The sequence below is a fragment of the Pagrus pagrus genome (genome assembly GCF_965226575.1).
Source record: "Pagrus pagrus genome assembly, chromosome: 9".
In the NCBI taxonomy this organism is placed as follows: domain Eukaryota; kingdom Metazoa; phylum Chordata; class Actinopteri; order Spariformes; family Sparidae; genus Pagrus; species Pagrus pagrus.
This window is the reverse complement of record NC_140193.1, coordinates 21,706,308-21,722,429: the sequence shown is the minus strand read 5'-3', so window position 1 is coordinate 21,722,429 and position 16,122 is coordinate 21,706,308. Positions and strand designations below refer to the sequence as shown.

The following is a 16,122-nucleotide window of genomic DNA, read 5'->3' as shown; positions in this document are numbered from 1 at the left end:
GTGATATTAGAGTTGGAGCTGTGAGAGAGTGATGGGGACGCTTCCAGCACCTCTCCTCTCTGGCCTGACACACCTCCTCTCCCCGTGGGCGAGTGAGGGAGGGTGCAAGGCCTCGCAAAACACAGACAATGCAGACAGGAAGTAAGTGCACACACAAAGATAAACTTACTGCGATGCGGAGCAGGGTCCCCTTGACGGCTGCCCATCGGTCTTGCCGGCGATCGATGACCAGGATGAAACCCACATCTGTCGAGGACAAACTGGAACACAGAGAGAGAAGAGCGTGATGAGATTAAGATTGTAATTTGACAGCACAGTGAGTGGTGATAAGAGGTGATCACATCAGCTTTCACCTCCAGGAAACATGTAACATCACACACTGCAGTTTAGTCTGGAAAGTCTGTATGACAATGTAATGACGCTTAATAGCCACAGAAAAGAACTCAAGCAGGACAAGAAAACACAAAAACATACATGTACTTCTCCTTCCCCGTGTGCCGACTAAGATAGTAGAGAACCTAAGTGGGTGTTCACAGCTCCTTGTTTTGTTATGCTGCTCTTTATCTCCTCAGACAGCTGCACCAGTCCGTAAAAGGAAACGCTGTGAAGTACCTCCAGATTTCTTGGCCATCCGCCTCCATCCAGCCCCCCACTTCTCTCCCTGTGCCTCCCCCTCCTCCCCTGTCCTCTCTGGTCCCAGGAGAGAGGAGGGCTTTACGGTTTACACACCACCACCAATCAATGACAACATGATGCACCTACAGCATGGCTGCATGTGAACACCTCAGAGCCTTTCATGCACAAATGTCCAAGTAATCCTCAAGTATTCGCTGTAATGTCCGCCACTCTCGGTGCACAAACAAGAGCAGTCCTTGAAGCAATGAGGGCAAAATAAAAACACAAAAGAAGAGGATGTGTCTCGGAGGTAGATCCCAGCTTTCTGTTCTGAGAGGGAGCCAAATGTTTCAGACCATCACAGCATCCAGCCGGTCTCTCCCCCCTCTGCCCTGCATCTTTCAGCCGTCCAATGAGACACTGGGAGCTGCAGAGACACTCTCCTATAACAGGATGGCTGCAGAGTGATGAGCAGCTCTGGTAGCCAGTGAGCAGATCTTTACAGATGTGGGGGGAGGGGACAGACTCAAAGAGGATGCCACTGTAAGCATGAGGGCTTCATTTATTAGTAAAATACAGTTTATCCATGTCTGCCTCTCTGCTTCCTCTCACTGTAACATTTACATTCACAGCGGCACTTCTCATCCTTTTCCCCTTTCATCTCGACTATTCTCTTCCTCCATCATGCCCACTTCTCGGCTCCGCACTCAATCATCTACACAGACTCTCACAGCCACTTGGGCTTTCAAAGCACAAACTGCTTTACATCTCAGCCGTGGAGGAGAAGGAGGAGGAAGAGGAGAGCGGGGGAGCGGGACAAGAGCTTTTTCTGCCTTCAAGACATTTACGGCTGCTGAGATGAGAGGCTGGTTTATGGTGGAACATAAAGCACCTGAGGCTGAGAGGAGAAGAGCAGAGGAAGACGATGAAAATGTGTGCTGTGTGTGTCAGATGACATGCTATTGCTTGTATCCCATTTCATTTTTACATAATATATGTCTTTTATATTGGGATATGAGTGTTAAGTAGCAGTTAAGCTAACTATGGCACATTTTCACAAAAATGCTAAAGTTAATTAGGGGCACTACACAATATAAATACACAAATAAACAATCAATATCATATGTGGACTCATCTTCTGCATTATACTAAAATATAAATAAAAAGTTTGGTTCTAAATGAAAAGTTAGTTTTAATTTATACTGTAAATGTGCACACAGACAGTGCAAATCTTAGGTTTTGTACCAGTTGTCTGGCGGTGTTGTTGCTGCTCGAGTGTCCTCATAATAATTGGATTTCTCGGGACAGAGTGTCAGAGCTGTGAGTTCTGCCTGATGGCGATGCAAAGATGAGGGAAATTTGCTGCATGAATGCATATGCAGACATAGCAACACACGTGCTACACCTTCCCCACCCCCCTCTCAGAGCAGAGAAAGTGACTGCCAGCATATAAGAGCACTGGTATATTAAATTAGAAACAGATTAAAAAGCCATGAGTGCAGAATGTGTTTCAATTCTGGGATATTACTGTCAGCTCTCTGTACCATAAAGTGTTTGTAAAGGCCAAAGAGAGATATAAAGAGAGAGGGGAGAGAGATGGGATCAAGGACATGACTACTAGTTCATTTGCAGGGTGTGTTTAGATGTTAAACCTAAAACAATTAATTATGATCAATAAATTGAAATTGAAATTAATTGAAAACATCCAAGCAGTCGGCCTTGACTTGGATAAAATGTTTACAGTTATTATATGACATGGTAACGAGCATGTGTGGTATGATAGGATTTTAAAGAAAAAATTAAGTCATTAATATCGATCTGAAAATATTTGTTTTAAACTAGCGGCAGCTGTTCAAGGACATAATACAGCTGTAGGACATTTGCCCCTGGCTGTGGACTGTATGTGCCCTGTCGGGGTTGTCGGTCCCTCAGGTGGCTGCAGCCATCTGCCTCTATATTGAGAACAGCTTGAGGCTCATCGCTACGGCACTCCTGTGGATGACCCTCCTTACGATGGCTAAGTCAAGGAGGTAAATTTAGACACTCACAATGAATGCAAATGTTAGCTGGTTTTCAGGTTAGATCTAAATAAAAAAAAAAAAAAATCCTCATTTCCCAGAAATTGAGTAAGAAATATTGGAAAAGTTGAATCCTGACTAAAATTAAAAATAAAAAAGAAAATTAATAAAGCTTCAGTTTAATGATTCAAAAGTAAAATGTGACAAGAAAAATGCTGTATTGACACATTTCTAAAGGTCTACAACACGAGCACATGTATGTGTGTCTTCATACAGATACAGATGTAGATAATGTGAATACATAACACACGTACTTCAGAGCACAGCTCTGCTCAGCTGTCTGTATGCATTATTCAGAGTCAAACAGTCAGAGTCACTGCAATTTCTATTTTAACGCACTTTGCCGGTCCAGAAATGATGAAGGAAGGCTGGGACAGCCAGGGGGAGAGCTAAATCAAGACACTGAAAGGCTAAATCGTGACCAGAGAAAAAAGTAAAAAATGTACAGGCAAATGGGACAGGAGATTTTTTTGTTTTTTTCTGAGGAATAGGTAGAGAAAGAGATAGTTTGGTACATTTCCCCTCCCCCTGTTGTCTCATGTGGTCTGTCCGTGTATACAAAGACTGTCTGCAGAAGACTGATAAGGACCCAGGGTTAGTAATTGGCTATCTTATTAATAATGTAATCACAACATTCTGCCCTTACAGATTTCCATGCAATACACTGAGCGTCTCATCCACTGCACAAATCCACTGCCGCCTACACCTTCATGCAGTGAGACTGTGTTTAGATACCCACTGCCACCTACTGGCAGACTTTATACACAAAGGAGTGAGGCGTCCTCACAGACTGAGGCTGCCGTTGAATAGTCTTTTTTGCTTAGGAAGGTTCCTCACTGATGGAAATGACCCTGAAGTGCCTAAGTGGCATGATGAGAGCTGGTTGAATGATCTTAAACGCATGGAAAGGGGCTTCAGTGCTTCTTTTGTCTTTATATTATGTATTATGTGGTCTAAGCTCTGAATTCTCCTTCACATCTTTCCTTGACATCTTGACATTTGCCATCAAGGTCAAGGAAAAGTGTTATGGTGACATGCAGTAGGACATCATTTTTTTGACTGCAGCCTAATTCTATTATCTATTATCTTATCTCTATTGCCTCTCTCACTTCAATACAGCCACTCCCTTGCCTGTCTATTTTAAGTTTATTTATTTTTGGACTATGGAAGAACACTCAAGAAGGGTGGAGAGAAAAATCAGTGGTGAAACAAGGGGTAAGACAGTTGGTACAAAGGATATGCAACAATATCTCTCTCTCTCTCTCTCTCTCTCTCTCTGTGTGTGTGTGTGTGTGTGTGTGTGTGTGTGTATGATTTCCTAAGTGTGACACTAGCTGGTGAACTTTACCTGGGAACACTAGTCAGGTAGGTAAGCACATTGTGAAACTCTCTGTCCGTGATCTCTCCAAACGCAGGGAACTCTGGGAACACAATGATGGGGCTGCCGTTATCTCCTCTGCCTCCTAGAAAACAGAAATAAAGAGAAACATTTACACACGAATATTCAGGAATTAGATAGGAATGTGTCTTTGTGTGTATCCCTCCGGGGACCGAAGCACTGAAATTATAGGACAGTTTAATATATGAAGCAGAGACATAACCATTTAAACTAATCATAGCTGTCATACTGTCACTGTCGATCAATCTGACAAGAACAACTCTCTTTGATTTATCACAGTTAGAATAAAGCAATAGAGTGCTGCGAGGAGGACGCTGTGTCCACACGGGGGCACTGATGTTAAAGCTGAAGGTCTGATGACTGGAGGCTGTAAAGAAAACGGTCTGAACATCTATCATAACAAATGATAAAGTCTCATAATCCTCCATTTTACAACAAACAAACAAACAAAACAAAAATTTTACAAAAAAGCAAGTGGATTAACATTGGATTGATATGATGCTAGTTTAGCATCAGACAATACACACATGTAACTTGTAAAACTGTTTTTAGAAAGAGAATATGTAATGGACCAGAAGACCAGCCCAAATAGGACAGGTTTTCCTGCATAATATCCGACCATATGACCAATATAATATATATTTTACTGAGCTTTTCTGTGCTTTTCAAGCTGTATGAAATGTTTAAATGACGTAATGTGGGTACTGTTGTCATTCGTAGTTTTATTGTTGTGAATATTTTTTTTGATTTGTTGTTTGTTGTATTTGTTTTGTTCCCTTGTGCTTTTTAATAATTGTATTTTATGATGTAACCTGATACTTGTGTTGACCCAAGAAAGAATAGCCTCCACCTCTGCAGTGGCTGATGAGGCTCTAAATAAATAAGTGGTTTGTCATAACTATTTTTTCCCAATACAGATAAATTGCTTATTTTGAAAAAGCTAAGATTTTGAAATAAGAAATGTTTCAATCTAAAAGCACCTGATTAGTTTTAGCAGTTGGTTAAATCGCACATCCCAACTAACCACAAATGTTAACTTTGAAGGACCTGGTTTCAATCTTATGCATTTGTCTTTGGTTCATGACTAAGGAAGCAACAAACAAAGATAATGTTTGGAAAGAATGTCCTCAGTGACTTTTTAAAACTTTTTTTTATTTTACACAAATTCAGCTAATCTGCTTCCTCTGGACTGTGTGGGGGTCGTCTGATCAGATCTAACTGACAGTGGCTTAGCAACCGTCATCAGATTCTGCTTTTAATATTGTTAAATCCTGATTGGTGCACTGAAGTTTGTGACATCACTTTTTCCAGACAGAGCTCTGCCCACCTCAAACCACTGAAAATTTTACAGACAGACAGACAGACAGACAGACAGACAACTATACAACATGGGGAAAAAAAATGATATTAAAAACTGATGAGAGACAGAGGTGAAGCACATCGCTCCTGCCATGTTTGCACACAATGTTTGGTGTTGACACTGACGCATTCAATCTCACCTCTTACACACACACACAACCAAACACACGCACACACACACACACACACACACACACACACACACACACGCACACACTCCCTGTGTGGAACAGCTGCTCTGTCAGCGCATGTGAGTGGAATATCAATCTGTCTGCCTTTTCTTCTCTCGTCACTATAGCAACAGCAAGTGCATGGTCATGGTTTCGACGTCTGCTCATATCTTTGTCTTCAAAATGGTTCCCAACTCTGCTGCCGCCACAAGGTCACCACTGAGACACAGAGCAGACAGCTCTTACAGTCCTCTGATGGATAAATAATAGATGTCACAGATATCTGGAAATATCTTTCAGAAAGACGCCTCAAATATGATGAAAAGACTTTTGTGGAGACGAAAACATGTTTATGGTAAACTGGAAATGTAGACGCTAAGTAAATGAAATATGAATTAGGTTACAAAAGCAACAAGGAAGTGGGTATCAGGACAAAAACCTGACTAACAGTGAAGAGGAAGGAGGGCGGTGACATTTGCATAGCATCTCATAACTGCCAGGAAAAAGCCGTTTGTATGAACTGTTTAAATGTCAAGTGGAAGAGCTAAAATGTAGATGAGTCCTAGGAAGGCAGACATGAGACAGATGATTAGCAGTATGTTAATGAAGAGAGAGAATAAACATGACAGACAAAACAGAAACATAAATCCCCAAACAGACAGACACACCTGATGTAGTTCAGAGCTGTGAAAAAAACATGAAGCACTCCCCTCTTCAGCTCTTCATTGCTTTTGCATTTTCTATATAAAAGCACTTACAGGGCTAGGGAGCTGTAGTTCTGCATGCAAAATACAAATTCTGTTATTTTAAAAATTTAGGAGAGCCTCTTAGCATCTACGACTGAATAATGACAGTGCACTTCAGTTAAAATAGGATGGAGGCATAAAAATCCTGACGGGAAATGATGAGGAAAATGTAGAGGGGGAGCTAGCGACCAGAAAAGCCAGGGGATTAAAGGAAGGAAGTGTCACACAGCGACAGACACTATCCTGGAAACATGCTGTCACAAAGTGACAGACAGCAGAAGAATTGACTCAAGAGAAAAAGGGAACACAGACAGACAGGAAAAATAGAAGTGTCACCTGAGAGAAAGGCAAACTTCCTCTTGAGGTCAGGGGTGATGTCAGCAGCCCGGAGGGGACTGCTGTCCAGCTGCATGATCTCATCTGGAGAAAAGACAGAAAGGCAAATATTAGTGACGTCAGAGCCAAAGATAAGAGGAGAGCCTCAGGTCTGTTAGTTATCAAGTCTCTTTATTTGCCATGTTTACAACCAGTCGTCAGGATAAATACGTTGGCAGTTAATGTTTCTGCAAACCGCTGATACATTCACAGCTGTAAACGTTATACTACCATACTGGCTGATTTGTACAAAATGTGTCATATATTATTCACATTACATGTTGATGACCTGTTTTTCATTTCAGGAGGCTGTGGAGTTACCACCACAGTCTGGTAATCCAGTCACCGCAGTTTGAGACTGTATTTCGACACCTGTAAGTGTGAAACCACTGGATATTTTTGACGAGGAACCACAGCGTTTCAATATTTGTAAGCGTGACACATCTGAATAATGTTAAGGAGCCCTCGGGGGAATTTCAAGCCGTGTTTGTGAAAAGCAGATACTATTGACAGAAAGTCTTCACATCTTCAACCATCTTTGTGGCGACCAAAACAGGTATTTTAAGACAAATCATGATCTTTGCCTGACCCAAACCAAGTAGGTTTTGTGCCTGAACCTAACAATATATCTGTGATTTGCAATGCTTACATTACCAATATTTATTCTGGCAGGTGGGTTGTTATTACATAGGTGTCATTTGTCACTTCCCACACGCAACCAACCAACACAGGGAATATAAAGAGCTGCTTTTCCTTGCAAATTATATAAAGGCAGGATTAAAATCTAAACACACATTTTCTAAGAAATATAACTGCATGGTGACCACTGGACCACTGGAGACGTGCCCACAGATCTGTTCTCTTGTAGATGATATACAGTGTTGATAAAATAAAAGTTAATGCAGGTCTCATCACTCTACCTTCAGCCCCTCTCCATCCCCCATGGTCACCCTTCATTAAAAGGATTAAAATAATCAGATTTAAGGTCCATTACTCCGACAGTAGTAGATGGAGATGCAGGTTATACCAGGGATCAAACTGGAAGTTTGGGTGACAGAGGGCAGGGGGGCATAAGTCGTCTAGCCAGTGACGTTTTGGCCAGACAGCTTTTTACCGTTAGCTACTGTATCATTACATGCTCATCACCATCGTTACAACAAGTATATCTACATTGTGAAGCAGTCAGACACATCACAGATATTTACTCTGAGAAGTTACACTGAGACACAGCTGTGTCTGCCAGCTGCTGGGCCTCATGAATATGCACTGAACACACACAGTCTCCCTCCAATATACAGCGTATGCATTGATTTTTATTCAAGGAACTTTTCAATATTGCCTCTGTTGAATGAAAACCGACCGCAGTTCAGCTTGAAAATGAGAGCTGTGCGGCAAAGAGCAAAACAGATCAATACAGGAACAGTTGGCAAAGTGCAGCTCGTCTGCTGTGGGATTGTAATGATACTCCTCCGTGTTTACATCAGCTCAGAACGTACACATCCTATTATTTTACACTTAACAAGGTGGGTACAGTTCACTGTATGTTGTAACAATGTGTCTGTTAACATTCGTGACATCTCTATAAAGCTATTTGTCCTTACAGAAAAATAAACATTCAAACGTCTCACTCTTATCTCACTGGATTCCTGCAGCCGCCCACAAACAAAATAAACTCAACACGCACATCATCTTCTTCTGTCCCAGGAGAAAACAAGATGTATGACATTTGTGCTGTTTCATCATGTTTCATTGAACTAAGCAGATGCCTGTTTTAAAAGTCGATGTCACAGTGAGACGTCTGAGGGAAATAAAGTCTGTGCGAAGCTACTGTGAAGTTAGGTAATTTTCAGCATCAAGCCTCGGGGCGTTTTTGTTTGCAAACATTTGTGTTCAAATGCCTTCTATCAGGGCAAATCAGCAGAAGGAGACTACAACTTAAGACAGACCTGATGTGGTTCAGCTCTTCAACTTATCTCCATTTTCTATTAAGAAGCACTTCTAGGACTATAGCTGCAAAGCTTCTGCATGCAAAGTCAAAATAATGTTATCTTATAAACCTACAAATCCAGCTTCCAAAACTGAATCATGATAATGAAAATAAAGGTGAAAAATACGAAGGAAAATGACAAGGAGGACCAGAAGAGCCAGGAGCTGATCAGAAGTGAGTGGCTCACAGTGAGAGGCACTATCCTGTAAACATGTTTTCAAACGTGCCCAAGTCACAGTCAGGAACAATATTGACTTTTCATCTTAGTCTGACTTTGTTTGCTCTGTTCTCCTGAGGCAAACCAGACAGAATTACCACATCTTTCCCACACTGGGAAATGTGTAGAGAGATTATATAAAGGTCAATTCTTTGTGGGTAGTGTTTTACTTTATTATTTGTAAAGCCCATAAACATTATACAGTATATTAGGTTTGTATATACAGTAAGTTTAGGGCTAGCGCTCCCACATTCTTCCCTTGCATTTTCATTTTTAGTAAGAAGAAATGTGTGAAAACATTGGACTGCTGCTCCTGGACTTTAAAAATAATAAAAACTTAACAATCAGAGCCACTTCTTTCTTTTGTTTGTTGTCTGATTATAGTTTTCTGTTTTACTACTTTGGTAAACAATTACCCAAAATCAATGAACAACTTTACAAAACTACACACAGTCCGTCCCAACAACCTCCCCTGTGTGCAACCCTACCTGCTCTCTGACATCTGGCTGAGTAGTGACATCAGGCCCAGACACCTGGCTTCATACTCGGAGTATCACAAAAAATATCCATCAACATTATAAATGTTGTCCTGTCTCTATCGTATGTATGTATGTATCTAGCATGTATATGATCCTGTCTCTGTGTCTCTTTACAGGCACAGCCCCTTCACTTGGACCCTCCTCTGACTCCAGTTCAAACAAACTAAGGAGGCTTGTTTGTCAATGAGACCTATCAGGTGACTTTTGGCCTGAGGGTATAAGTACTCTGACATTCATTGCCTGCTTTCCATCTCTCTCTCTCTCACAAACACACACACACACTGTTTGGTTACAGGATTCGTTCAAGTGTGTCATCTTGGTCTGGCATTTTCAGTCTCCTCTCTATTTAAAACCTTTTCCCTCTGAGACCAGCTGGTGCCATGACTGTTGGTTCAAAACAATCAAACATCAATCATAGGATTTCAGCTAATCAGGGAACTTAAAGGACCATACCACTGTTTTTGAGTATGTAATTGACGACTTTACAGAACAATTCTATTATACTTCACTCAGCATGCCGTATGATTTCTTTTGATTGTTTTCCTACCTACCGATAAGCATATCAAACACCAATGTGTACCAACTTAAATAGTCTGATAATTGCAGCATCAAATTACAGTTCATTAATTAGGCAGATTATGTTCTAAAGCAAATTAGAGGAAACATATTAGGCCTTTTTGTCTTTTTACTTTCCTTCAGTGTTCTTGTGCATGTAAAAGGTCTTGAAAGTTAAAAAGGTCAAAGTCCGCACCAACAGAAGCTCCTCTCTCCCACAGAAAAACACTGCTCCTAAAACGCCACATCGGGCCTTTAATTCTGTGACATTGTGACAACACACTACGTCACCATTTGCATAATTTATGCCTAGCGGTTAGATTGGCACATAAGACTTGATTTAACACAGCTGCTCTGTTGTTGTTAGCGGTGCTGGCTCAGACCTGTGTGAGTTGACCAATCAGAGGAGACTGAGTATTCAGGAGGGTGGGGACAGGAGCTAAAGCAGAGTGTTTCAGACAGAGGGGGAATCAAATCAGTAAGAAGAGCACAGACGAAACAGCATCAACATAAATCTCACATGTGAAATGACAAAAACTGTTCCTGGAGGAGACCATCGCCTACAGTAAACGCAGATCCAGAAAATAGGTGTTCAGGTCCTTTAAGTTTATGATATCTCTATGACTGATCAGTGACATCAAAACACCTTTGACATGTTTATAACATCACAAATACAAATACCTCTGTTCACATGGCACCGAGGCTGATGCAAAGATTGAGGAACCATTCAAATACAATGATCAGTTACAGCAGTCTGTTTCCTCTTCTACTTTACTGGAAATGCTCCTGTTTGTGATGTGGCAAAGGTTGCACCAGTTCATCTGTTAAAAATTAAACACCTACCTGTAGCTGGACAAACATTATTGATCATAAAACCATTTTTGATCTGACCATAGAGCCAAATCAGGGAACAGACTCATTTTATATCAACCTTCTGCTTTATTGATTGGATACTACTTCCACTGACATCTGCACTTAACAGATATTGATTAGGGACAAATGATTGATATCAGATGTTATTGGAGACACAGCGTCCTTTTCCTCTTTTCTTTTAATTTCACCTCAAGCAAGGGTGTGTGCTGTACTTAACAGAAGTCAGACAAGTGGACGTGAGACTAGATAAGCCCGAGGACACAGAGCTACAGCAGTCCAACCATCTGCAAAGCGCACACAGGCACTCACACGCTCCTCGTGGAATCAAGTTCACACAGAAACCTCCGTCAGTTTCCTCTTTCTGACCCAGCCTCGGCCACACCTTGCCCCCAGCAACTCCCACACATATCAAATAAAAACCGACCCCCAACCCAGGCCAGCAATGGCGGCACTTTGTTTCCACATAGAGGCTATTCTGTTACAGAAAAATCCCCCCTGCAACCTGGGAGTTTCACTCACTTTTTGGGCAAATTTTCCTCCTTTCTTCAAACTAGTTTCATTGCTTCCTTCCAAACTTCCATTCAGCGTTCACACAGTGTTATACAATCGTTAGCAGCTCCTCAGGCCATTAAAAGAGAGGGGATGAGCCAGTTTCAGACACTTGTGTATTTCTCACAAAAGAAAACAGTGAAACCATCCTTTTCCGATCTCATCTGCAAGTATCGATGTGTCACTAGGATCTTATAAAAGAAAAAACAGAGATGTTAGAAAAAAAAATCTATTATGTTTTATCGTCTCTGAGGTGGTCTAAATGAAACTCCTATAATGTACATTGATACAGCAAACAGAATCCAAAACATGAAAACAGGAATTGTGAAGCCTGTCAGGCTCAAATGACTTATTGTTTACTTTACTCATGTTTGACTTCATTCTACTGCATGGTAGATAATTAGAAGATAGCAAAGTATTTGCTGTTTTAACTTAGCAGTATAAATGACTAATGGAAAGCTTATCTTTCCCTCCAAACAACAATAATTGAATTAAAGCACTTTTTTTTGCTCTGTCAATAAGAAAATACACACCCTGAACAAACATAACAACGTCCCAACATTCCCTACATACACACATGTAAACACACACACACACACACACACACACACATACACACCACCTGCTGGATGAGACGCTAATGTTCTTTAAAAGGCTTAACGATGGAGATTAGTGTCCACTCACGCTCACGTTTGTGGGCGACGAGTCAAACGTTAGTGGGTCAGAGTCACACACCTGGACTGCCTGCCACTACTGACACAGATTAAAGCGGACTAGAGCAGAAGCCTGAAACCCGGGTTCAACAGGGCACAAAGAGAGGACCAAAACAAAATGTAGACTGTAGAAGCAGCTGGTTATTAGCTTGTTAATGATTCAGAAAAAACTCCTTTAGAAACTCCCAAAGTTTCTTCCAAGTGCTAAACTGTTTTTCTTTTCTGGTTTTGAAAATATGTTATTGTCCAAATATTGGATGGTTCAGAGTTGGGGGGGGGGGGGGGAAGATGGACACCCACAAACAGAGAGATGGGGGAGGGCAACAAGTGGGGATAAGGGGCTTACAGTCATGGTCATGGAGGGGGAGCGACAGAGACGGAGCTCTAAAGAGGGCTGAGCAGTGACAGATAATATCTAAGGGGTGAGAGGGTTCAGATGGGGGTTAAAGGGCGGTGATTAAGGTGATGTTATGGTTAACAATAGGGCTCCAATTAACGATTATTTTCATGATTGATTAATCTGCAGATTATGATTAAACGTTTACTCCAGTGGTCTTTAGTCCTGGTTCTCAGGGACCCCTGTCCTGCATGTTTTAGATGTTTCCCTGCCAACACACCTGATTCAAATGAGGGCTCATCAACAGGCTTCAGCAGAGCAGGGAAACAGCTGAAACATGCAGGACAGGGGGCCCCAAGGACCAGGTACTGAAGAACACTGGTTTAGCCTATGAAATTAAAAAAATGTGAGAATGTTCATTACAGTTTCCCAGAGCCCCAAATGACATTTCAAATTGATTCTTTTGTCCAACCAACAGTCTCAAAGCCCAACTTTTCTTTGACTATTATAAATGACAGAAACGCAGCAAATTGAAGAAGGCGGAGCCAACACACGTTTGACATTTCTGCCAGAAAAATTACGAATAGTTGTCAACTAATTTTCTATTGATCGACATATCTCATTAACAAATGTGCTGGTCTTTATTAATGCGATAAAGAAATAGGAATGTTGTTTGTATTCAGAAAAAAAACACAAGTTAGAAAATGGTAATCATCACTCTGTACAAATTAATAAAAAGCTAGAATTGTACTTTCTTCTATTCTACCTCAGCCATTCCAAACCGTTTCAAGGACATAAATACATACTCGTTGTTCTGTCTGATTACAGTATGTAAACATGACAGAACACATATGGACACAGACCATCTCATGCCTTCTTCTCCTTCTTCTACTTGAAGTAGAAGTAACTCTTCACAAGAACAAATATTGTACGACTGTGGCGATCATGTTATTATATCTGTGATACAAAAAACATGAGGGAACATGATAAAAAAAAAGCTGACACCTACCACGCAGCCAGCGGCAGCAGCAAATAAATCTGTAGTATCTTTCCACCTCCTCCAGAGAGATCCGTACGTGAACCCCACTCTCCTCTATTGGCATCAAACACACATCCAACGCTCCTTCCGTCTCTTCCTCTTCAGTCTGATCATCCACCCCTTCAGTCTCTCCATTCTCCGCTGACCCTGACTCAGCCTCCATCTCTCCTTCCTCTTGAGTTTGACTACCTCCATACCCTCCAGGACTTCCTGCTCCATCTCTCTGCTCATCACTAGCAAACAGAGAATCTCCTGTAATCACAAGCCAGTCCAACTCCTCTCTGTCACTCATCAGCGCTGAGTCCACTTCCACGCAAAACCCAGAGTCCAGCTCGACCTCAACATCCTCTTCCATCAAGCAGCCTGAATCTGCCTTGTCCTCTCCTCCCATCCTGCTGTCCCGGTCACTCCTCTCCGGCTGCACTTGTTCCATGCAGCTCTGCAGAAGGTATCACGGTAACAACTTCCTTCTCATTCTGACTCCACCTTTCACCAGCCGCTCACTCTCTGTCAGGCTGCAGGTGCTCTACAGCCTGCAGCTCGTCACTCAGTAACTGTGGGGACTTCCTATTGCAACCTCAGGTTACCTTCCCTCTAGACAAAAGCTACAGTGTGGCACTCGACCCCACCCTCCCTACCTGTATCCCTCCCCTAAAAGGATTACCTGATTTGAACAGCAACCTGTTAATAGTCTGACCTCCGAAATAGATCCAGTTCTGACTCTGTAACAGTAAAAAGTCATACATAATCAGTTATGTCATGCCATGTTGTGTCACAGTTAGGTAGGAACTGCAGCGCCCAGCGCTCATTTACCTACGCCAACAAAGCTCCGGCTCCTCGCCTGCCTTATCTCAGGAGATGTGGACCAAAAGTACAAAGCCTCCATTCTGACCAGCCCATTCAAACACTGCACTGCATCCCCATTTAACCATTCAGAGACTATATCCATTCAAAGCCCCTATTCTTGTTTACACCACTCAAAAGAGCCCATTCTTACAAACTTAGTGAAAGACTCAATTCTAATGAGACCTCTCAAAGAAAGACGCTGTGTCTTAACTGAATGTGGCGATTTAGATTCCATTTCAATGAGTTGTATACAAGATATAACTGAGCCAACACACGCTGATAGACACCATTCTGTCTCCTAATTCAGCCATTATCTGGTTCAGTGTGCTAAAAGGTTCGACCAAGAGAAGTTGATTGTGTTAAGTGCGTGTACATGTATGCTGTGTGCATGGGTATGAAGGCTTTCATTTGCATGTGTGTGTGTTCAGTGTGGGTGGGGCTTTAAACACACTTGTCTATGACCAAGGGCATGCACGAGGTTATCAGTGTCATAAACCTTGAGAGATAAACACGAGAGCCATTAGGGTCACAGAAGTGCACAGCTCAGACTGAACAAAAGGGTCAAACAAAGGGACAGGGCGGTGATCAACTCGCAGCCTGAGACTAATTGAGAGATGCTGATTCATCTGGTTTTCACATGAAGCCAGCGAGTGAGTACAACGACTGAAAGCAACCACTGCATCAACTATACTTTACCTGTGTAAACCAGCACAATATGCCAAAAAAAATGTTTACCGTAAAAAAACAAAAGCCACCTACACTGTAAGTTTTAAAAGTTGACTTCACTCAGAATTTCCAAGTAAAGTAGACCATTAAAATTAAGTTATATGACCTAAAACCACTAATCTACTTTAAAATCTACATTTTTAGGTGATCAGATTCCTCAGTTGTTTTAAAAGCAAAACTACTTTGTCAGATTTAACAGTGAACTAGTTTATTAACTGATCTTATGTAGCACTACAGCATATGTTAAAAAAATGTTGCATGAAGCCTTTTGTTGCTATGCATAATCTACTTAATTGACTCAAGTGATGTAACTTGAGTTAGTGTCAGTTGAGGCTGAAGATTATGTGTTTGAAAATGATGAACATCTGAAGGAGTGGAGTTAGAAAGAAATTTGTTTACAAGCGGCTAGTGGCTCGAGGCTACATTAGCTGCAACTAGACTCACCTGGACTAGATTCACACCTGAATACCGGACCAGTTGTATTGTGGGTAAAATAGGCGTTAGTTTTGACAAGGAAGAAGAATGTATGGAATAAAACATAAAATATCTCTGGCTCGGCTTTAGCGATTTAGATCCTTTTTTACAGACGTCCATTATGAGCTCGACAAAGTTAAAATGCTAAATCAGTGTTAAAGATTCCCTCTACTGATCTAAATTGTATTCTCTTCTGTGTTTATGACTTGACATCTGGTGAATAAAGGGTTTTGCCAGAATAATCTTTCTAAATGTTCTTTCTCATGTGAAACGAAGTAGGAAAAAAAAGTTTTGTCAGGATCACCAGGAAAAAAAATCCTCACTTGGCCCTCAAGTCTTCTGTAATTTATGCATACCTCAAAATAAGTTCATGTGTGTCTGAAATGGTTTTTGCAGAAAAAGGTATATTTACCACTTAAAAATCCTTATAATGGCACCTACTCATTAAACTGCTGGACACAAGATGTCTCCTCCTTCACCGTAAAGTCCTGCACTGGAGTATTCTACATCACACTTGTGTATGCT

The 16,122-nt window shown here is 41.4% G+C and overlaps 1 protein-coding gene across 12 annotated transcripts in view; it reads right to left on the bottom strand.

Annotated features, from left to right (window-relative positions):
• The window catches only part of mcf2lb (mcf.2 cell line derived transforming sequence-like b), a 46,163-nt gene that overhangs the window by 19,923 nt on the left and 10,118 nt on the right, over positions 1-16,122 (bottom strand). For all 12 annotated transcript variants that reach the window (XM_084361243.1, XM_084361247.1, XM_084361244.1 and 9 more), the window contains exons 2-4: positions 6,704-6,787; positions 4,042-4,156; positions 170-260 (exon numbers count right to left, since the gene is read on the bottom strand). In XM_084361243.1, coding sequence (XP_084217369.1) covers positions 170-260; positions 4,042-4,156; positions 6,704-6,787 — 290 coding nt within the window. The remainder of the gene's footprint in view (positions 1-169; positions 261-4,041; positions 4,157-6,703; positions 6,788-16,122) is intronic.